This window comes from Tiliqua scincoides, chromosome 2 (assembly GCF_035046505.1).
Source record: "Tiliqua scincoides isolate rTilSci1 chromosome 2, rTilSci1.hap2, whole genome shotgun sequence".
NCBI lineage: Eukaryota > Metazoa > Chordata > Lepidosauria > Squamata > Scincidae > Tiliqua > Tiliqua scincoides.
Genome location: NC_089822.1, coordinates 125,605,830 through 125,629,824, shown reverse-complemented (window position 1 = coordinate 125,629,824; position 23,995 = coordinate 125,605,830). Strand labels below are relative to the sequence as shown.

Sequence of the window (23,995 nt, the reverse complement as noted above, 5' to 3'; positions counted from 1 at the left end):
GACAGCAGGCAGACCCACAGCCCTCCATAAGAGCTGCCATTCCCCCTTCTCCCACAAACCTGTCTGTTCTCTGTGACTCAGAAGTGGTGACATTAATTGAAGATGTGCAGTGGACTCACTGTTCCCCTTAGGGATATACATGAAAACACAGACTAAAGGCCACTGACCCAGCTATCAAGAGACACAAAAAAAGGAACAACCTAAAATGTGTTGTGTTGATAGCAGCCTCATTTTCCAGAATCAATAGACTCTAGCCCACCCTTCTAGATGTGCAGGATGTGTTAGAGAACTGACAACCAAACCCTTTAGGACTCAGCAAATTGCATCCCACCCCACCCTTCTTTCTCCTTATATAGATTAACATGGAGTTCCTGTGTTCCCAGTGCCCAAATACTAGCTCAAACCAGAGCTGTTCATCTCCTTCATTCCTTATTGTTATGCACTCCCCACTTTGCTTCCACTGATGAAGCATCCAACAATCCTGGTGATTACCAAAGGGTCAGCTTAACTGAGGGTAGCAGCATCCATAACCTATTATGCCAACCAAAGGAGATGACTAGCGAAGCTTTGAAAGCAGGGAGTAAGTAGCTCCTTTCTGCTGAAAACAATTGGCATTCATGAAGTGTCACAATGACCCTAGTCTATAGGTATGCCCAGAGAAAGATGGGGTTAAGTCTAAAGAAGGTTTGAGATTCAGGCACCATGGTGGGCTCCAAAAAGTGAAGTCGGTTGCCCATGTTCTATGCCCTTTAAGGAACGTTCTGTACAGATAAGAAGTCCAGGCTTCCCCCCCCCCCCGAGTCAATTAGCTATGACTCTGGGTATGAATAATTATTCTACCCCACCACCTTGCTAATAATATGGAGGTGCTTAACTCCCACAGGGGACAGAAAAATATAGTAAAAAGGCGAAAACTCTCCTGCTAAAGAGCACTTCTTAAAGTGGCAGTCCTCTGATATTTAACAGGGGAAGAGTTCCTGACCCTATTCTTCAGCACAGAATCTTTTCCAGTGACTATTGCTGGGTGTTTCTTCTGCATCTTTTCTGTGAGATGCTCACTTGGAATGGGGAACCATTTATTTAGTCATGTAAACTGCTATGTGAACTTTTTGTTGTTGAAAAGCAATATATAAATATTATTATTATTAATAATAATAATAGTAATAATAATAATAATAGGATTTTTGCTGGGTTCTTCATTGCCAGGCTAGGGTCAATATGACATAAAAAAGGAGATATTAATAAGGGGTATAATGCCTTATACCCCTTCTCTTAGGCAGAAACCCATTCCTACAGTAGGAATCTTCTACATCTGGGTCCAGTGGCAACCAGTCCCTGTAGCATCTGCTTAAGGCAACTGAGGCAGGTGAGAAGGGGGGGCACCAAGGAGCAGGAGTCCAAGGAAATAAGTGAGTATATCATTGTCTAGTTAAGTGAGTAGGACAGAAACAGTGAGAGAGAAGCAGCAGCTGGATAAATATACAGGACACGGAGAGAGCAGGACACACAAACAGGGCCCATTTGTAGCAGAGGCCATGGAAAGCCAGGCTGCGGCATGCAGAGTTGAGGCTTCCATCCTGATTAGAAACTAAGAGAAGAGAAAAGAAGAAAGAGGGGAAGAGCAAGTAGAAATGGTTGTACAAAATCAGGCTCCTGACTAGACAGACTGCAGGGATGCAGCAGCATCTTGGTCTTTTGCAGTCTTTTAAAGTTTCTCCATTTAGACTCTCCATTCTCCAACATTTGGTAGCACTTGTATTACTGGATCAAACCATCTAGTCTGACTGGTACCTCTTCTGGGCTCCAGCTCAAATGCCCAGTGATGAGAACTGCCACTTCAGGATTGAGCTAGTAAGTAAAAAAAGCTTCAGTCCACCCCCCCCCCCACCTAACTCTTCCCACAGGTGAGACAACTCCTGCCCCCCATATCTTTTGTCTCTCAACCCAGGGGATTCCCTTTGCAACAAGGAAAACTGTGAACACCCTAACCACACACACCTTCCATGGCCTCAATTTTGACTCAAATTCAGCTATCCTACCCCACCCTCTAGTGCTCTCCCTTATCTTCCATTTTCCACAAGTCCATTTCACTCCCCCGTCCATTCTTAGGGTCCCTGGAGATGGAAAAAGAGTTCAACAAGCTGACCCCACAATCTGCAATCCAAATAAAGACTCCAATTTTCTCATAAATAGCCTGCCTGCCAGAGCAAGGTTTTCTGGTGAGCAAAATTACAGATTGATTCAGAAAGGCTGGAGAGTCCAGCTTTGGAACAGAAGCCAAAGGAACAAAGCCTCCATCTTCCACCCATCTAAAAACCTACATCTTCTTCACTTTAAAGGCCTGATAAGAATTGGGGGGGTATCAGCTGACAACAGCTAAATTAACAATAAAGGCAGGAGTGAAAACCCAGGGCAACGGCTGTAGATTGATGTTGCTGGAGAAACAGAACAGTGATGTCATAACTATGCTAGATGTCATAATTAAGCTAACCAATAGGGGAGTGTTTTTAGCCTCTGTCACTGCCAGATTAACTATACATTGTCTTAAAAATCGTAATAGCTGCAGTAATGATTCTTATCCTTCTGCCTATTGAGTATGTAGCTGAGAGCCCAATCCAAACTAGAAGATCCATTGGTACAGCGGTTCCTGCGCTGGTGGAGAGTGTCGCACATATGCTGTAAGGCGCATCATGGCACCTGGAGAGTAAGCAGTACCAGTGGGAAAGCCTGCACCACCCCGTCAATGCTTATCCAGCCCAATGGCTGCAGGCAGAGGTAAGGTTTGCGCTGGGCAGTGTAGGGGCATAGGGAAGGTGTGTTTCTGAATGAGGGAAGGTGGAAAAGGAGCAGATCAGGCCCAGGGGGGTGGAAGCAGCAGGGCCTTCTCCACCACTCCAGGTCTCCCAGCATAAATAGCTGGCGGTAAATAGCTGGTCTGATCCATAGCCCCATAGGGCATGATGGAAAAAGAAAAATATCCCCTTACCCCAAGGGGACCTCCAGCCTGCTCCAAAGCTGCGTTAGATGCAGTGGAGGTCATGTGGCCCTGCTGTGCCAGTGCAGTTTAGGATTGGGCTGTGATGCAATTATAATACTGCTACTGAAATCTAAGAATTAGGAAAAATTTCCATTGTTGCTATCATAATGAATTTATTAATTTATAATATTATAATTTATTTATAAGAATATATTAATTTATTCTTATAAATTAAGATACTCTTAATTTATAAGAGTAATAAATTAAGATACTCTATTTATTACTATTCAGGTCAAGTGGATATACTGTATTAATTACTGAATTGATAAATTTCTTAAAAAGCTACCCCAGGAAACAAACTGGGGTAAATTTGCTGCAAAGGGACTCTTATTATGTTCTGAGACAGAAGTTCCAAGATACTACTAATCCATAACTGTTTTTTTTCAAAATTATAATGTTATTTTTAATTCTTTTCTGTAAGTTATTGAAATTTATCCTATTGATTTTTTTTAAAGTATTTTATTTATTTATTACAGATACAGGTGAGGAAAATGGGTTAGACTTTGGGCAGGTACTACACAGGTTACACATAAGGATATGGATCTAGATTACAACATGCATTATTTAAAAAAAAGAAAAGAAAAGCAATCAAATGACTGACAAAAACACAATAATCTTCAATACAAAAGCTATCATATTTGCCATTATAAAAATTTAAATTTATCTCAACACTCGATATTGTTTAACTAAAATTATCTATCTAATCATTAAAAGGCTTCCAATATCTTCTTACTCTACCTAAATCTCTCTCTTTCATTCTTTCTGTTAAAACTTCCATTTCTGCTATGTCATAAATTTTGTCTATTAAATTTTCTCTAGTTGGCACGTCTGTAGATTTCCAATTTTGCGCAAACAGTATTCTTGCCGCTGTAACCATATGTACACTAAGGTATTTTCTATATTGGTCTTTAATTTCTGATGTCACATTTAGGAGGAATATTTCTGGTTTGAATGGTAATACACAATTCAATATCTCTTGCAAGAATTTATGTATCATTTTCCAGTATTTCTTTGCTTTTTCACATGTCCACCACATATGATAAAAGGTTCCTTCAACCTCTTTATATTTCCAACACTTATTTGATGACCCAGAATACATTTTTGCTAATTTCTCTGAAGTTAAATGCCATCTATAAAACATTTTATATAAATTATATTTAAAAGACACTGCTTTAGTTATCAATATTTATATTCCAAATTTGTTTCCAGTCATCCTATTGATTTTTTAAAACCATTTAAAAAACCTTTTTTAAAAAGGTTTATTTTTTAAAAGGGTTTAAAAATTTGCCCAGAAATGCCAAATTTTGCAACCTATATAAATTATTACAATGGCACAATTTGCATTATTTGTTCTGCTTTTCACAGGTGAGGCAAGGAGCAATTCAGAGCATTGCTGAAATCTCTTACAGCTACATCACTTAGGGCATAAGCCTAACCAGGTCTACTCAGAAGTAAGTCCTATTTTGTTCAATGGGGCTTACTCTCAGGAAAGTGTGGTTAGGATTGCAGCCTTAATACACATTTACATTTAATAAACCCTATACACATTTACATGGGAGTAAGTCCCAGACTCTTCTTTTTAATAAAAGCTGAAATTGTCAGGATGCTAATTCTTGGACTCCAAACCAAATTATTGGGGGGGGGGGGGGGAGACCAGGCAGGCAGTCTGCACTTGTGCACATCCATGAATTTCAGATCCCAGCTATGATCCTATGGGACTTGGATGGGTATGTCTTCCCTGAAACATGAAGTGACTTTAATAACGGGGCAAGCTTTCTGAGAATGAAATGACATTGTTGGAAAGAGCCAAGAGAGGGATCAGACAAATTCCTGGGTTAAGGGGAGAGGCTATGTTAGAGGCCCAGCAGAGAGGGGTCAGATAGATTTCTGGGTAAAGCTAGGGTTCCCAACCCATGGTCTGCCGACCAGTGTCCGCAGCGTCCCCCCAGGTGGTCCGCAACTTCTCTGGTGAAAAAAGAAAAAAAAAATGCCCTTCCAGGCAGAAAAAGCCTCTGCAGTGCCAGCAGCAAATCAGAGCAGCTCAGATCCCATCAGAGCATAGCCTTTCTATGTCTCCTGCCTCCCCCCTCCACCTCCCTTCCCTCCTTGTCTGTGAGTGCCCAGACAAGCAAAAAAGTGAAGTGCAGGCGCCCTGTAATGTGCGTGCGTTTGTGCAGCCTCAGCTGCATGCAGAGGAGAGGTGCCCTGCTGCCCACTGCCTCCATTCCTTGATCCTGTGCCTTCAGGTCAGCCGTGGCAGCCTGGTTTCTCAGGAGTCAGATCAGGACTCCAGCCAGCCTGGGAAGTCCCTTTTGTGGGTGAGGGGGAGGGCCAGAGGGGGATCCAGGCAACCAGGTTTTTGCACCCCTTTTGGAGAGGGAAACAGGCAGCACCTTTGCTGTCTTATTGCAAACGGCCCACCTGGGGAGAAGTAATCCCAGAAGTTGCAGAACAGGCACCACTATAACCAAGTACAGCAGGTGTAAACCCTGACTCTTCCTCCTCAGAGAGCAGCAGCAGCTTTGTCCATGGGGAGCCCCCCCCCACCCCACACTTGGCCAGTTCCCCTATCTCCTCAGATTGCAATCCTGTGCATGCTTACCTTGGAGTAAGCCCCATTGACTATAATGGGACTTACTTCTGAGTAGACATGCCTAGAATGGAGCTGTTAGTCACACTGTGGCTGTGATGAACTTCTCCAGAAATTTCTCCAGTCCCCTTTTAAAGGCATCTAGTCTAGACACCATCATCACACCTGGGGCAAGGAGTTCCACAGACTAATGGCAGAGCAGGCAGCTGTATTTTTGTGGCTGCAACCTACCTATAGGCCTGCTCACACTCTCTTAGCTCCAACCAAAGTAGTCCACAGCTAGCGCATGACAGCAATTAGAACAGGAAGTGGCTTTTTTCCCCCTAAAGACCTTACAGTGCACACCAAAAGGACTTTTCTTCCTGAGACATGCAGCAGCTATTCTGAGATGTCTCTCTGAGCTGGTGCTTCTCCTTCAGGACCCACCTGCCTAAATTGTGTTGAACACTTTCCTAAGGACTCTGGACTCACAAGTGGGGAGAGCAGGGCCAGGGCTGTGTAACAAAAGGAAGTGTGGAGGGATGTGTGTGCTTTTTGTTGGCTCATTTAACTACCTTGCATGACTTGTCTATAATCCCCTTGTGCTTACCCTCTCCCTTTTTGAGGTGTTTTTCCATACTTGACTTTCACAGCTAGTGAAGCAAATGCAAGCACAACCATCACATTAATTATTAAATAATCTTCTTATGTATTACAAATTTAATTGCATTTTTTGTGTGCGAGGGTGGGGGGGGGTTGCATGTGGTCCCCGCCGTCTCCAAATTTTGCCTTAGTGGTCCCTGAGCTCCTAAAGGTTGGGAACCACTGGGGTAAAGGGAAGAGGCTATGCTACAGGGCAAGCGAAGAGAGTTGGCTGAGAGGGAGAGCAGAGGAAGGGCTGTACCTGATGGTGTGTTGAGGCCCACTGGGCAGTTGGTGGCACTGTTGCTATTAGCTCGCTGCAGTCTCCTGATGAAGAGGGAAGAGCTTGGCTTGTTCATCAGCTTCAACACCGCAGGGCAGTTCACTTCTACGGGAGAAGGGAAGTCAAATATGTAGGAGCCCAGACCTTTCCGCCTATATAGTGAATTTTCACAAATCTTCACACAAGAGGTGGCAGCCCTTCTTTGGATCCAACTAGTCCACAAGCAGTCTGTGGCTTTGCAAACTACAAAGGCTAGGACCAGATCTCCTGAATGGCCAGGGAACCTACTTCATCCAGTGCATAGGAAATCTCCTCCTGTATAGGCCACTTACCCAGCCCCTCTTTGGAGCTTCTCACCTGTTATCATTGATGTCTGTAGCATTTCCTGTGCATCAAGTCAAGTGAACAAGATGGAAAGATAAAAACAGAAGCATTAGGGTTTAGGAAGCAGCAGTTTCCTCCAAAAACCTGTGATTATAACCACATTGACCAGCCCTCAGTCAATTTCTTTGGTTCCTATCTCTCCCCCCCCCCCCGATTTTTTGTGGAGTTGGAGGCATACGTCTTGACCTCTAAAATGAGAGACAAAAGCCATCTCTAAATGAAGAACTTCAGAATGTGGGGAAGTATAGCACATCATGGTGGTAAGAACTCAGGTGAACACATACAAGTTCCTGGAGCATTCTGCCTTCTCATCACTGCCCAGGTATCTCTCCAGTTCTCTTACCATTATCCACATTGAGCTTCTGGTAGGAGGTCAGTGGGGCACTGGAGGAGCTGCTTCCGCTGCTAGAAGAGGCATTGGTAAAGCTGTGTGGGTGAAGAAGAGAAAAAATAGTGATGGGGCTAGATGGAAGTCTGAGGGTTTCTATCACTTGGGTGAGGACCGCATAGTTTCTGGTATCTCAGTTCTGCTCTGCTTTCCTTAAAAGTATAGCCTACAGCAAAGGACGACCAGCCACTAGAGTGGTTATGGGATTCTAGAGTCAAATCCTCCACAAGGACTTGCAGAGAAAAGACATGTGTGCAAAGTTTCAGGGATACCATGCATCTATGAGCTGAGTCACTGCTAGATTCTAGGTTACAAGCCATTCACAGGAAAGAGGGAACATGGAGTACAGGCATATATTTTCTTATAAAATCATCAGTGTGAGTAATTTCTAAATGGGTCAGACCTGATGATCCTACCTGAATCTTATACCCCAACTAAATGCAACTGTAACAGTCATTTTTTCCAATGTCTTTAGGATATCTTTTTTTTTTCTCCAGCAAGCTTGTGCATGTTTCAACAGCCTCATGAATAGCTCGTCTCTCCAAATCACAACTCACCATATTTTGAGTAATCTTCACAATGCAGGTTGACACACATCTATTGAACCATTCAGAAATCTAGCTCAACTCATCCAAATTCATGGGATAAACTAACCAGTGAGAATTTCAGCACACACAAAAATGGTCATATGAAGCGGTCCTCCTTGCCTTTCTACTCACTAAAGATTTTGAAGCTCCAGACTCTGGATTCAGAGAAAACCATACTTGACCTAATCCTGGTAAGCAACTTGGTGGACCAGAGGAGAAAGTCTCCATCAGAATTTTTATTTATAAAATTAGGGAAGGGATGGTATATCAGAGTTTGGTTTGGGAAATCAAGAAGTCCGTCAGACTCCCTCTACCTCAATTTCTTAGAAAACAGACCTATAAAAAGTAGTTGGTGAGACTAAAGAGGTGGACCTTGAATCAGTCATGATGGAATTGTGTAGACCAGTGGTTCCCAAACTTTTTAGCACTGGGACCCACTTTTAAAATTCTGTTTAAAATTCTGTTAGGACCCACCTAGGTTTACCAGATTTTTTTAAAAAGGAGATCAAGAAATAAATATTTATTTATAAGTAATAATAACCAAAAAAGACCCTCAGACATTTATCTTCCTACACATACATACGCTTGCAAACTGCAGGAGTTGAGCTCTTTGCAGGATAATTATCAGTACCTACAGTATCTGATTTTTGAACACCATAGGGCTTGAGATAATTAATTACCTGATCTTACCATTGCCTTTTTGGCAACCCGCCATAAATCAGGTCATGACCCACCAGGGGGTCCCGACCCACAGTTTGGAAACAACTGGTGTAGAATGAACAGTAGTTTGTGCATTACCCTTCTAAATGTAACTGGATGCAAGGGATACTCACTAGCTGTCAGGCACAGTGCTGCCAGCATTCTGCAGGTAGACATTCTGATAGTTCTGGAAGAGGCTGTTAGTGTAGCTGATGCATTCAGAGTTGCGGACACCATAGGGATTGGTGGGGGATGAAGCTGGGTAGTGCCCTGGCCGCACAGGCTTTGCTGCAAAAGACACAGCACACATCACACATTCATTCGCGCATTATAAACTTTATACTCCTCCATTTAGTCTTAAGAATGAGGAGGAAATGTGGCATGTCAAGAAAGAGTGTGATACAAATAATAACCTTTTGGATTTTACAATGATCAACGTTTGTCTTTTGGAACGGTTATGGTGTTATTTATCTGATCACAGCCAATCACTTCCATATGCCCGTAGTATAGTTGATACATTTTTCAAGTATATAGTATGCTTTAATGGAATTATACTTATACTGGTTCAATAAAAAGTTTTTGCACACTCAGTGTTCTACTACTTTATTAATTTTTCTTCTTCAACGAACTCGTAATTTTTTCAGTCTATAACATTTCTTCAATCTTCAGGATAGGTTATTGGGACACAAGATTGCCATTCTTTTTAAAATGTGGAGCACACACAGCACTGGAACCTGGGCTAAAACATATAACGTATTTATTTGTTCTGCTTTTGCGCAGAAGAAATGACTTCCAAGCTTACTCAGAAACAAATATATATACAGTATCTAAAATTCAGATGTTCACGTTCCGGCCACACGTACACTTGAGTGTACTCTACTATGAGTAATTGCCACCGCCAATATTCCTTGCTCACCAATCTGTGCAGAGTGGTTGCGCTTCATGCTGTTCTTGTAGCGTACTGCCTCCTTGATGCGGTCCACCTCCTGCTGATAGCGCCGCTTATCTTTCATAGCACCCTCTTTAGCCTCCTTCAGTGCACCCTCCAGGGCCTTAACTCTCTCAGCCGTAGCCCGAAGACGTTTCTCCAGTTTAGGAAGCTCACAACGCAAATCTGCATTGTCACGAACCAGCTGGACACCACATTGACAGGAAAAAGGTAGAACAAACAGAGAGAGTATGGGCCGTTGAAGAGATAAATGAATGAACTTCTTACCCTCATTCCAATAGATTTCTCCCTTCTTTCAGAGCGCTTGCTCATCTTCCAGCCCTATGGCATTCACCATAAAACCACTGGTCATCACTTCTGCCTTTCCTGCCTGTATCCAGAAGCCTCAAACCATAGAGACCTATCCATTCTTGTTCCTAGAGGGAACAGCCACATTAATGCCCAAATCCTAACCAACTTTCCAACACTGACATAGTTGTGCCAATGGGATGTGTGTTTCATCCTGCAGTTGGGTAGTACTCATGGAGCCCTCCTTAAAGTAAGGGAATGTTTGTTCCCTTACTTCAGAGCTACATTGCCCTTATGCTAGTGCTGGAAAGTGGGTTAGGTTTGTGCCCTAAGAGCCCAATCCTATACATGTCTACTGAGAAGTAAGTCCCATTACAGTCAATGGGGCTTTCAGGTAAGTGTGGATAGGATTGCATCCTTCATCCTGTCCTCTCACACCATACATTTCCCAAGAACAGCAGAACATGTCCCTAAGTCCTGCAGAGACATCACTGCCCCTTGACAACCAGGACTTAGGGTTGCCAATCTTCCAAAATTGGCCTGGAGTCTCCAAGAATCAGCATCAAACCATGGCAATTTTAACAGAGCCTCTAGGAATTTCCAAAATTATATCATGTTTGGGGGGGGGAACAGCTCCAAGAATAGCTTCAGTTGACAACCATACCTCGACTTTCTTGTTCTTCCCTGCCTCTGATCTCTCACTTAGTGACTCCACAGTTGTCTTATATACTATGGCCTGCAGTTGCCAACTGAAGACATGGGAAAACTATTATGCATTTTAATATATATTCAAATCTTAATATATAATATTCAACTTGGATGCTGGTGACAAACTGCTGCCCATCCAAACCAGCATTCACCCCTTATTCCCTCAAAACTGGCGGGCCCCAACATTTGCTCAGGTGTCACAGATCCAAGCCATGCACCATGCCAAGGGATGTCATGAGGTGCAACATCAGGGAAGGGGGTGAGAGCCTCTCTTCTTCCAGAGAACTCCTTTGCTTCCACCACACACAAGCTACACACAGGTGGGTGAGCGGCATGCTAGAATGACAGCTCAATAGCATGAGGCAGACACGTGGGATGGGTGCAGTCACCAGCATGATGGGAATTGACAGGGGAGCCACTGGGCAGCACAGTCTCCAAGGGAGGGAAAGAAAATGTTTGAGATAACATTTGGCTCCCATATCTAGAAACAGACATCACAGTGGGGAAGGTGGGGGTGTGTGTCACCTAATACACACAGTAGGCTGAGGATTTATTAACTAATGCCTCTCCAGATAACTACAGGGTCTGAAACTCTGTGAGATTATCCAGTGCTGCGGATGAGCAATCTCCGGTTTTTTCCACACCTACTTCTAGTCTTATATTGGAGAACTGTGGTTGAGAATTTAGCTAGAAGCTGTGGGTCTTTATCAGTTTCCTTTGGGGCAGCCGCTGTGCAGGCAAAATTTGGTCAAGGTCGCCATGGCTAAAGACTCACCAGATGCCACTGAAGGCACACATATGACAATGCTGAGAGTGGGTTCATTGTGTCAGCCATGCAGACCAGAAGGGCTGAGGTTGCCATGGTAGCAGAGGACAACCTTGTACTTCCAGAGGATGCCCATAATAATCAACATGGACAGGGTTGTCATGGGAGTGGAATAGTGAGGGACCTCTGGTTGCTGCAGACAGAAGGAGGGTTGTCATGGCAGTGAAACAGTGAGAAGGAAATAGACACCTGACACCACCACCGCTCCACCCCCAAAAACCTCTGCTCCCAATTAGGTCGCCAAGTGCAAACATGTCCTGCCCAGCCCAGCAGGCAGTGAATATGTAGGGAGAGGGCGTACGGTACCTTGGAGACCCAGCGGTCCAGCTAGGGTGCAGCAGCAAGGGAAAAGGGGGATACAGACAGCAACTGAGCACATCAACAGAGTCCCCAGCCCAGCCCCTGCTCTGGAAAACCAGAGAGGGACAAGTTATACCCCAGCAATAGAACGTGTCCAATGATGGCTGTATGAGGACAGTACCCTTTCTGTCTTCTAACTAACTAAAAGCAAGAAACTTTACCTCTTTGGGGCTAAGCTATGGGGCAAGGCACCTCTCCCCATGTTAATGTAAAGGATTCTTGGGAGTATGGGATGACAGTAGGGAAAATGAGGTGACATACAACCATACAATGGGGAAGGGGGACAAGGAAGCAATGCAGAGAGAGAATGGATACAGCAAATGTTAAGGCAGCACTCATTCTGACCTGAAGCACCCCCTCTCCCTTTAGTCCCTTCTTACTTTGCCATGCTACCTTGACTGGGACAATTGATCTCACCACGCAGTTAACATCCCATTCTCCCAGCAGAAGAGGAAAACAGTAGGAGAGCCATTGCCTCAAACTCCTGTCCGCCCATCATAACCAATATATTATCCAACTTCTCTTCTCCCCTCTGCAAGCCACAATTTGTTACAATACCTGGAACCTACCTACTCTTTCCCAGCATACTACAAAATCCCACCGTATCATAGGTGGCATTTGAACATTTGCAGCCAAGGAGCTCCCAAGATCTCTGAACAGGAAAAACAGCAGAAGGGAGATGTACACCAGAGTGGCAACATGCCTAGAAAGTATGGGCTGGGCCAGGCTGGTTCTGACTGATATAAATGGTGAACAGTCCTCTATGGTTGGAGTATTTTACATATCGTACAAATGTAGAGAAGTGACTCCCTACTGGGGACAAAGTGGAAATTAACCAGTGAGCAAAGCTAAGCAGGAAATATTGAATATCTCCTATAAATTAAGAGCTCTGGTCCCTGTCCAACCCAAGTACATACCTCTCAAATGTCCACATCTTCCAACATTTCACAGATGAAAATGGGGACACTATTTGTACCATCCTGATTACCTTTAAAAAATCTATCCCCTTTTCCCTTGTTATCCTTCCAATTCTTGTTATTCATTTCATAAAGAAGGCTACAAGGGAAACACATTCAAGCAATCCGACTTGCCCTTTCTGTTCTAGCAGTTACATACTAATCAGGAAATCAATATCGTCATCGTAAAGCACACCCATCTATAGTGTAGGTACAAGGTTACAGAAATTTTATGCATCCTAGACAGATAAGTATGGGATTAAATGATAGAGAGTCTGGGAGTTTGCAGGAAAGTTGATCGTTTTAAAGAAAAGGCTCAGCCTCTATAATAGAAGGCAGAGTTTGCTGCAGCTGGCCTGGCTCACATGAGGAAAGAAGCCATTGTTAGTGACATCAGCAGAATGCAGTCACTGATCAACTGCAAAGGATAACCAGGGCAATCTTGGGAGGGGCAAGATGATATTGGAACTTTACCCAGAACTCCCTTCTCTCCTTAAGAGACAATGGACTGAATCCTATCCAATTTTCCACTGCCTGTGCAACTGTGCCAACGGGGTGTGCACTGTATCCTGTGGTGAGACCTCCTCAAGGTATGGGTACATTTGTTCCCTTACCTTGGGACTGCATTGCGGCTGCACCTGTGCTGGAAAGTTGGATAGGATTGGGCCCAATGGCTGTGTTACTTATTTACTTACAAATTTATACCCCGCTTTATGTCCTTAATGGGCTTTCAAAGCAGCTTATTAGTGTTGATCTAAGGCGCTATTATCACAGCGGTACTCATCTGTTTGCAAAGGTATTTGTATATCTTATACTTCCACTGCTGCCAACAGAAGTATCTGCACCCGGTACAAAATTTATATTCAGCTGCTTGCTCCACCCCAGCAGGCCTGACTCATGCACATTACATTGAGGCCTTGGAATGGAATAAAACCTACCAAAAGGATGTTAGAAGACAGAACCAGTGTGCCTCCTCAATGGCATCCATGCGCATAGGTCAGTTCTAAGCCCAATACTTACCCCCCACTTTGATGGCTTCTCTGTGACAGTTCCCTCCAAAAACTCTTTTAGAAGTTTATACACTGATACAGGACTTGCTAAGGAGGCATTCCATCCATGAGTTGTGCCCCCAATCCAAGTTCCCATGCATCCACTCTCAGTGGGCCTGCTTATTCTGGAACGGTTCTTGTACCAGAGAGCAAGCAGCCTTAGGGAGCAATCCTAACCTACTTTCTAGCACTGAGGTAAGGGCAATGCAACTCTGTTGTGGTATATGCCCCACACCCATGTGGAATTTACAGGCTGGGTTAGGCAAGGATAGGCCCTGATGTCTTGGCCTGGATGAAAGCACTGTAATGCCATGTAACATGCCACAATGTGAGTGCCTGTATAGTCTCTGCAAGTGTCAAGTGTATCATGTGGTGTACAAGTGACCAATGAAAAGGGCATTATGGGCAAATGCCAAGTAACAATGCAAGTGAATGTATTCCTACTGCATTATGGGATTGGCTGATGCAATACCTTGCAATACACAGTCACAAAACTATGAGGTAACCCACCTTCCATTGGCCAGTGTTAGTGTATATTCAGGGCTCGGACAGCCTACGGTGTGAAAGTCGTTATTAGGAGTGCTAGCATGAATCTATGTTGGAGGAGTTGGGATTGTGGCTAGTTGTACTTTTGATGTTTACCTTTGCTGTGCTGCCGCAGCACTGTACATTTGTAAATAGTTTATAAACAGACTTCTGGTGGTGGTGCTTTGCCGAGTCTACGCCTTGTTATTCACTGGTAATTCTTGCCTAGCCTTGGGTCTCTGGTGCAGCTACACCCCAGTTTTCAACAAACCTTCCCTTACCTTGAGGAGGCCTCTGTGACTGCCACCCAACGGAAGGGTGCAGCACATACCCCATTGGCACAGCCATGTCAGAGCTGGAAAGTTGGTTAGGATTGGGGCCTGAGTATAATAAGACCTCATGGAATGGACGCTTTAATGCTTGTGAAGTGAATTCCAGTTCTTCCAAGGACAATGACCTTCCTGAGCAAAGGTCGATACATCTCTTTACAAAGTTTGGATTCATTGTATTTTTATAGGAAGTTTGATGCATTTTACTGCTTCAGGGTGTTTTATGCCTAATTTCTTCTCATACAGAGATACAATTTCCCTTTTCCCACAGCAGTGGCACCCACCCACCCTTTCACAGAGGTGAGCAGAAGAAACTCAGAAACAGCACAGAGCCATTGCCTGTCCCAAATACCCCCCTCTGCTCAAGCCCCATGATTCCAGAGGGACAACTTGACAAATTTTGTTGGCAGCGTTACATAGCAAGGTGGGCAGAACACATGGCAGAAAAGTTCACACAAGCCAGGTGTTTGTGATGAGTTCAGGGGCAGCATGGGATATAAATGTAGTGGTCATCTTGGTGGGAGTGACTCCAGTTTGGTAGAGGGCAAGGAATCTAAGCTAACAGGATTTTAAATGCTACTGCGGTCAGCAGGGTTTGACAGAGGAATGAGGTGGCCCCATGGGCAGGTCTAGGCAATATATCCAGCAAGAACGAGCCTATGAATCACCACAGCAAGATATGTGATGCGGGGACATGCCTGTGCAATGTTTTGTGCCAGGCTGGACTTGGGTGGGTGACCAAAATTGGGAGAACATCCAGGCAGTGTTTCCAGCAAAGAAAGGGGCATCATGAATAAACATTCAAAGCTGCTACGATACACAGAGACAATGCAAAATGGAGGAGAGGGAAGAGGCTTCCCACCCAGATGACTGAGTGTAAGGAGAGAGGGTAGGACTGAACTCACCAGCTGCCTTACCCAATCCAAACCATTTCCCCCACTACTGCCCCTGCCATGTCTTACTAAGGTTGTCTGACTCTCATCCTACCCACTCACCTGTTTGTGAACTTTTGTAAGCTGCTCCAGGTTGTTCTCAAGAAAGGAAATCTTCTGCTTCTGGGAATGAGCCCCCCCACTATCCTCGGGTTCCAACTCCGCACTCTGGAAGGGAAACAAAGAGTGAGCTTGTATCTCTAGAGAGGTGAAGAGAACGGGCAAGGCAACCAAGCCAAACGGTACAGTAGTTCAGAGGCCCACACCAAAGGGCTGATTTGATTTGCAAGCAGGTTGCTGAGAGGCTTCTTGGTTTTAGTCATTCCAAAACAATCTGGAAACGATTCGTGAGGCTAGAATAAGAAAAGTGCCATGGCATTCTGGGGTGTATCTCAGCATGGCACACATTACTTGCAAAGGGGGAAACTGTCTGCGGCCATGGCATTTGGAACCACTGCCAATTTTAGAGGAACTGATTGTTCAGGAAGGACCATTTTGGGGCCTAATTTGAGCAAGGACTCATCAATGCACATGCCTGACTTGGACCTGAAATATAAAACTATGTAGGAGAGATCACATTTCCTTCACCACTGAGGGGGGCACAGATGTACCACTTAAAAAGCTGAGATAAGGAGCTTCCCGAGAGTGTGGCCTGCAGGCTGACTTGAACTCCGAAACCTTACACTTTAAAAGTTAGGCACTGGCCAATTTTAAAGCTGATAGTGAAGCTGACAGTACAGCTAGTGCTGGACAGTGGTTAGGAGCCTGGGCTGTGAACCAAAGAGGCCCCCAGTTGTATCTTGCTTTTGCCATGAACTCTCCAAGGGGTCTTGGGCAAGCCGCACAGCCTCAGCACCATCCATTTGCAATACACTGAAAATAATAATAACCACCTAAAAGAACTGCTGCAAGGACAGATGAGACAATGTATGTGACATGCTCTGAATGCTTTAAAGCTACTCCCCTTAATCAGCAAGCCTTCTCTTAGGAGTCCCTTTCCCTGATATATGTATTATGTATTACTCGTATTTATTATAGGCTGAGGAATTTGCAGAGCTGCTTACTTTCTTAACTCGAGTCGTGACGTCTTGAACGAACAGCTTGCGAAGGTTGTGGAGGGTCTGGAGTTCACGGGCCTGAGGATCGCAAAAAACAAAAGCAGTGCTGCCTCATCTAGCCATGCAACTGCAGCCTGCCTGTCCCTTCCATCAAGTCTACCTCAGGTACTTACCACAGTCTCCTCCAGCCCTTTGAGGTCCTGCTTGGACTGCTCGTGTCGCTCGTACAGAAATCTGTGATTACAAAAGGATGAAAAAATATTCCATTATACAGTGGTGTAACTGGCCCCTCTGACACCTGGGGCCGTGACTCTTGATGTCACCCCACAAAAGTCCCTGCCCAACCTGGAAGTAATTACTTCTGGGCCGTGGGCACTTAGAGTGGTTGTGTGTTGCTCTGAGTGACCAACCACTTTTTTCACAGGGGAAAAAAAAAAGCAGAAAAAGCAGTCAGCTGCTCAGAGCACCTCTCCAAGTGCTTGACACCCTTGAAGGCAGAGTACCCTGGGTACCTCCTGCCTCCCCTTAGCTCTGCCACTGCCACAAAGGGTTCAGTGGGCCTTCTCTGCTCAGCACTTTTGCACTGTTTCCTAGGAAGCAGGGGCCCTTTAGAATAGTTGGATGCACATCTATCAATTTCATTTCCAAAATCTAAAAGCTGCCGTTTCTATTAACTATTTTAAAAAGAAACAGCTCTGAATTTCAGCAAAGATCCATTCCATACATTTCATGACAGCAAACCCGAGTTAGCTACCAAGTGACAGGGCACTGTAGTCAACGGTGGCTCTATGACTGATGTCCCTTCTTAACGCATTTATTTTCAAATGTATTTGTCTCATTCACAAGTACCCTCTGAATGTTGCAATCCTAAACTCACTTGCAAGAGTAAGCCCAGCTGAACACAACGGAACTTATTTCTGACATGGCACTGTACAATGGGGGTAGACCTTTTTCGCACAGACTTTTAACAGTTAACATGCAAAGCAATCCTAAAACAGGGGAAATCAACTTTCACAGTGGTAGGGGTCATTGTTGGGCCACGTAGAGGAGGTTGTGCTCAGACATGGATGCCTGCCCTTCTTACGATTTCTCCACAGTACCAACAGAGAGAACTTAAACAGGCTGAAATGGAAAGAGAGGGAAAGAGGGTCTCTTACGTCAGCTCCTGCAGTTTTTGTGACTTCTCTTGTTCCTCATTCTTGAGTTTCTCATAGTCGGCACGAAGCTTCTCCAATTCAAGCTCTAACTTTTGGTTCAAGCTGTACCAAGATGGAACAAGGAGGGACAGAAATGTGAACACAGGGATGGCAAACATGCTCACTGTTTTCTTGCTAGCCTTCTACCCAAGTGTAAGATCCACATAGGAAGCAAATGTAAATGCTCAAAAGAGGGAGACCAAAAATCCTGGCTGCCAGTCCTTGAAAGCCCCTATCTAAGATGCAGGAACAGTTCGATGCAACCACTTACTGAGCCATATTGCACTACCAGCAGCTGATACTGAACTTATGGGCCTGATTTAAGCCAATTTTAAACAGGACTAACCACTTTGATTTTCTGCCCATGGAACCTTGGGTGGTGACATTTTTGGGAATCCTAGCTCTCTTGATAGAACCTCAATCCCCCAGAAGGAATACATGAAAATTAAATGTGTTTAGGCATGCAGTCTACCCATGTCCTCTGCGTGAAGGAGTTTAGTAAAGCCCTAAACTAGCAGTCTGGAACTCATGCCACCCAAAGACTACCCATTAACTAGCTCTATGTGTTTGAACTTACAAGTACACACTGCAGACTTACACCCCACATAATGCAACAGCCTTGCACCTCAGTGCATTGCAACATGCCCAAGAGTGACTCCCGCCTCCTTCCTGATTCCATCTCCGCTCCCAGTTCCTTTGCCAGCTCAGATACATGGCTGTGGTTGCTTTTCTCTTCTAGCCCTGGCCCTGCAGCCCAGTTGCTTTCAGCCCATAACAACATTCCATCCCTGACTGAGTTGGGCCTTGCCAATAAGCCCAGCCTCCCCGCACCATTGCTGCTGGTCTCATCACATGACACACCCACCCAAGTGGTGAATCATAATCTCACTCCACAGAAGACTCACTCCTTGAGCTCATCAATGATCTTCTGCTTCTGGTTGATCTCATCACGCAGTCGTGCCAGTTGCTTGTGGTGGGCCTCACGGTGACTCTCCAGTTGCACTTCCAGGGCCTTCTGCTGAACAGGAACGAAACAACTCAGAAACACAGGAAACAACTTCAGGATCTTTCCCTGGGACCTTTGACCCAAATATCTTTAATATTCCCCATCACACCTCTATTCCCTCCAACAGACCCATGCTACTCCCCCACCCCACTTTGTTCTCCTTCCCATGCTGTGTGATGTCAGCCTAGCATATGCACATCCATCCTTAAGTTTAATTCCCCCTTTTTGCTAAGGGCCAAGTATGCTCCAAAGGGAGATGCTCTTCTTCCTCCATGGGAGAGTCCTCCTGACTAGGAAAGAAGAACTACAGGTTTGTTACTAACTTTGACTTCATCTGCATCCTGGATCAGGTCTTGCTCCTTGGCCACTTCATGTACAGTCTCTGTAAGAGAGGAAGAATGGTCATTGGTGCCACTGTGAGACCAGTGAGGGGGAAGACTGATGTTAGTTCAGAGACTAGAAATCTGAGTAGGATCCGCTTGGGAGATGTGGGCTGAAGTCCCACTTCCTCCCCTGCATTGATCATGTGGCCTTCTGAGCAAGGTACTGGATGGATGAACTAACCACAGTTCAGATTCTAAATCATCCTTTGTATTCCAATTGCACAGGCAAACAATGGTTTGTGCGGTTTCCCTGTTCCATTGCCTTCCTTAAGAACCCCCAAATGCTACCCCCCGAAAACACCCTCCAGCAGTAGAACAACACCCCAAGTCATGGTCTATCAATAAGCAGATACTGATTTGCAGCATACTAGAATTTGGTGCACAGGGAAGTTTTATAAAGCGATATGATTAAATGTGCTGAAATTTGATGAAAGCTGCTTAGAAGCAAACAAGACTGCAGTTTAATCAGAGATGCTCACTTGATGTTAAGCATCATGCTCATTGATGGCACTACATCATCATCATCATCTGAATCTGCCATCTGTCAAATGGTCCATCAAACTCAGTATTTCTGCACTGACTGGCAACCCTCTAGGGTTTTGATGGGGATCCTTTCTAAGCCCCTCCTGGAGATGTCAAGGAACCTTCTGCAGGCAAAACATCTGCTGTACCACTCAAGCTATCTCCTCTCTTGTGTTAAAAACTGACTGAAAACCAAAATTCTGCATTAAAAATCGACCACTGTCTGCACCTGTCATTCGAATTCTGTCATAAATTCTGCATGACACTCAGATGTTGTGTGTCTGCTGTAAATACCAGATCAGCCCCATACACACACCTTGGGCCTGCATTTTAGCCAGTTCTTCACTCAAAGAATCATAGGATTCCTCCAGGTTCCGTTTCTTCAGCTCCACACTGTGCATGTACTCCGTGAGTGAGCGGATCTTTGCCTCATGCTGGTGGAAAAGGAAAGGAGAGCAAGAGTAAGCAAGTAAGATATCTCATTGAATCTGGAGCACCCCCCACTTGCCACAGCTGCTTTTACATTAAAAGAAAAATGTCACAGTATCTTATCACAGTTCCACTGCCTCACATGAGGTTTGTAGGCTTGTCACCCAATCAAAGAAAACTCAGGGCAGAAGACTAACCAAGTCTACTCAGAAGTAAGTTCCATTTTGTTCAATGGGGTTTACTCTCAGGAAAGTGTGGTTACGATTGCAGCCTCAGTTGCTGAATCATACAAGTTGTAGTTGGTTGTATTCAAAAAGAGTTCTAATGTAAGAATTCTTTGTTGTTAAATGATGCACACGTGTGTCATAGCAGGCATTGTAAGTATTCCCTTTTGTGTGAGGAAAAAATGGGGGAATGACTCTTAAAATAGTGCTTGTGCTCCTCAGTGTTCAGGAGTACTAATATTAAAAATAAAAATTAAAATTAAATCTGCTCATTTTAAGAAAACAGTCTGTGGATTATAGAAAAATCAGATCTGCTGCTAAATTAATCAGACACCTTTTTAATGAATAATCTAACTGGTTAATGCAACTCTGCACTTAAAGGAGCAAACTAACTGATGAGGTACACCTCTGTTCCACTGCTGTTTCCCACAGATGCATCTTTAAATACCTATGTGTGTATGCCTCTGGTAGGGCCAGTGTTCCCAGACACATGTACAGAAATATGTACTACCATCACCAGGTTGCTGGGGGCCTTGAGTACTGCAGGCCCCCATAGCACCCCTGTACTGCAGGCCCCCATAGCACCCCCTGATGACAGACTGGATTCTTCTACTGCAACTAGTACTGAGGATTCACTACAGCCAAGTGGGCCTTCTGATGGCCAACCCTTGATGCCACACCTGAAAATATGCACATCTGTGGTGTACAGTCATAAGATACTGATTTACCCACCAGCAGTTGTGTTTGCTACATGAAAGGCGGAGCTGCACTGAGACAAATATGAGTATCACATAGGTGCACTCCTCAAGGAGCTAGGATTAGTTGCAGTCACTATGAAGGATACACTCCACATGTAACCTGGTTTGTTGTTGCACACTGCATGAAATTGCCCTCATTGTGGTGGGAACACAGGCACATCGGCCTCTCCATAGAAAAGCCACATGGAATGCAGCCAAATGCATAGCTTTCTGCTAAGATGGACCCAGCCCTGCTAAAATTCTCTCTTCAAAAGATGGAAGGGGATAGGAGGGGAGAGTTCTAAGACCAGCACAGCTTCTAGAAGCCACCATCCCATTTTAAGAACCTATACGCCCAACCGAGTATTGAAGTTTAAGATACAGCATAAACTTTCCTTTATAGCTCCCATTTCTGTGACACATCCTAGCATGGAAAGTTCTAGAAAGTGGGATAATGTGTTGCTATCCTAAGTGTTCCTGCTCTCCTTGGACTAGAGCAAGTCTGCTCTCTATCCTTGGACTAGGTAATCTGCCTCTAGACTTCCTGGTTTTTTTGATACCTCTGACTGCTCAGCCCATGTCCAAATCAGAAAGTCACCCTCTCCCATGACTGCATTTCTCCATTCCCACTGCCACGGATCTGACCTGAGAGATGAGAAGCTGGCAAGAAGACAATTCTCGGCCTGTCACCTCCATCTTGCGGTGACACTCAACTTGCAGCCCCTCCAGCTGCCGGCAGCGCTTCACCACCGACTTCACTTCTGACTTGATCTTGCTAATGTACAGCCGGGCGACAGTAAATTCCTCTTCAATGGCACCACTAATCTCCACTGGCTGAGAATAAGAGAATGGGGTAGTAGTGTTAGCAGAAGGGGAATAGAAGGGTAGAAACCTCTGCATTTCCAGAAGCTACAATTCTTATCTTAGACACAAAGCTCAGCTACAAGGCATTTGCATGTAGAATCAGTTTAGTCATGCAGCAAGGAACTGGCAGTAATTTCCCATATTTGTATGCCTTTTTGTACAGTCTGGGACTTGGGTAGCTGTAGTTAGTTAGAGTTAATGAGCCCTTGTCCCTCTCCTGAAGATGGCAACAAAATAGGGTGGTGTTAATTCAACCCCAGTTTAGCGTATAAACACCCCTACCAAACAACTAGGAAAAGGAGTCAAATGAGACTCATGTTCCTCCCCCATGTGGGGCTCTTTTGTCCTAAAAAGAACTGACGATTGGCAATATGGAAAGCTCACCTTAGCCTCACAGTGCGGTGCAATCCTGAGGAAAACAAACCTATTTGCAAATTGGTATATCATTGAGGTCTGTTTGAACCTAGGACTGGCAGTGGCTCTTATCAAGGGTCCATATCACATCTGGGCTGGGTTACCTATACTTTTGAAAGCCAGTTACACAGGAGGAGTCTTCCTCCTGCTTGAGCTAGACTAAAAAAGATTTGTGATAATGCCAACATGACTTTTCCTTAGTAAGGGCTGCTTGCCTCTCCCAGGAGCTCTTCTGGCTTTCTGGAGACCTGCCCCAGCTGTTGGAACACTAGGGCTATATAAGTTTATAAGGGGTATCCAGCTCCAACATAGCCTTAAAGGATCCATTCCCATTACTTTTGGCCCATCCCAACATGGGATGCCATCAGTTGCCTTGCGTTGCCATTCTCTGAGATAAAGGCAGGCTTGGGCATGCTGGGCTGGTCCATAGCAGGCGGCACCAGGCATCCCCTGTCACTCCATCATATGTGCCAGTGTAGGAGTCATGCATCAGCCTGACTTTCCCTCATCTTCTTAGGAATTCTCCCTTTCTTACCAGCTTGATCTCACCATTGCCCACGATGACACTGAACTCGCTCAAATCCTTCATGAGCCCATTGAGCACCTCCGCAATACGCTTGCGCTGATGCGCACTGAACTCCTGTAGCCGCTGCAACTCTGCCTCCAGAGACAACATGGTGGCCTGCAAGGAAAGGAGATAGCTGAACCAAGACATGGGAGTTGGGTGCACATTCACATATTGCCCTCCTTCTGCTTTACAAAGAACGCTGGGATATCCTACCCCTCTTCCTGATCCCGATCGTGTGGCAAAGGTTCATTTGGACCAACACTAACTATTTAGTTAAGTAGGTCCAAGCAAGAACCACCCCCCATGCCTGAGCGAGTGCTGCAGAGGCCTACCCCAGGAAAGGGAATAAATATTCACTTACACCGGGAAAGAGAACAAATATTTCCTTACCCAGAGGAGACCTCCACCACTGTCCCCCGTCCCCCCCAGGAAGCAGCAGTCACCATTTTGGCACCATTGCACTGGCGGGGGGGGGGGAATGGATAGATCTGTTTGTTTGTTCTTGACCACCTTATGTGTTGCGAGGCTTACATCACAATAGTACATATGAAGCACTTTATACATTCAAAAGCACTGTCCAAATGCTATGTAATATTATTGACGATGATGAACTCATCTCACAGCTAATTAACCCCTAGCACGGCCCAGCACCCCAGTACATACCACTTTCTGGGACAGCTCATCCATCAACAGCTGATTCTGCTGGCTTTTGTCTTCCACCTCTTGGGATTTCTGGTCATAATTGACAGCTAGCTCCTCCAGAGCTTGTAGCACTTCCTTCACCTCCTCCTTGGCAGAGTCATTCTCTGACTGTAGGTGGCTTAGTTCCTGTTGCACCTTCTCATTGTCCCCACGGGTCGACATTAACAGCTGTAGGAAAAGAGGCGGGGGGGGGGAGAGATAAGGAAGGGCTTGAGTCAGACACATTATAGGCACAATCCTAACCAGGTCTACTCAGTAGTAAGTCCTATTTTGTACAGTGGGGTTTACTCTCAGGTTTGCAGCCTATGTCACGGAACTTCAACAGAGAAGGAAGAAGGATGAAAAGAAAGCCCATGTAGTCAAGGTGGAGTGGAATGACAG

The 23,995-nt window shown here is 44.9% G+C and overlaps 1 protein-coding gene across 1 annotated transcript in view; it reads right to left on the bottom strand.

Annotated features, from left to right (window-relative positions):
• Positions 1 to 6,557: 6,557 nt before the first annotated feature.
• Positions 6,558 to 23,995, bottom strand: part of KIF5A (kinesin family member 5A) — a 60,046-nt gene continuing 42,608 nt past the window's right edge. Inside the window, exons 15-29 of the mRNA XM_066613877.1 lie at positions 23,576 to 23,782; positions 22,880 to 23,026; positions 21,712 to 21,900; positions 19,993 to 20,110; positions 19,095 to 19,153; positions 18,671 to 18,780; positions 17,727 to 17,828; positions 16,743 to 16,803; positions 16,576 to 16,647; positions 15,575 to 15,679; positions 9,506 to 9,722; positions 8,724 to 8,877; positions 7,259 to 7,341; positions 6,889 to 6,916; positions 6,558 to 6,636 (exon numbers count right to left, since the gene is read on the bottom strand). Of these exons, the coding sequence (XP_066469974.1) occupies positions 6,558 to 6,636; positions 6,889 to 6,916; positions 7,259 to 7,341; positions 8,724 to 8,877; positions 9,506 to 9,722; positions 15,575 to 15,679; positions 16,576 to 16,647; positions 16,743 to 16,803; positions 17,727 to 17,828; positions 18,671 to 18,780; positions 19,095 to 19,153; positions 19,993 to 20,110; positions 21,712 to 21,900; positions 22,880 to 23,026; positions 23,576 to 23,782 (1,731 nt within the window). The remainder of the gene's footprint in view (positions 6,637 to 6,888; positions 6,917 to 7,258; positions 7,342 to 8,723; positions 8,878 to 9,505; positions 9,723 to 15,574; positions 15,680 to 16,575; positions 16,648 to 16,742; positions 16,804 to 17,726; positions 17,829 to 18,670; positions 18,781 to 19,094; positions 19,154 to 19,992; positions 20,111 to 21,711; positions 21,901 to 22,879; positions 23,027 to 23,575; positions 23,783 to 23,995) is intronic.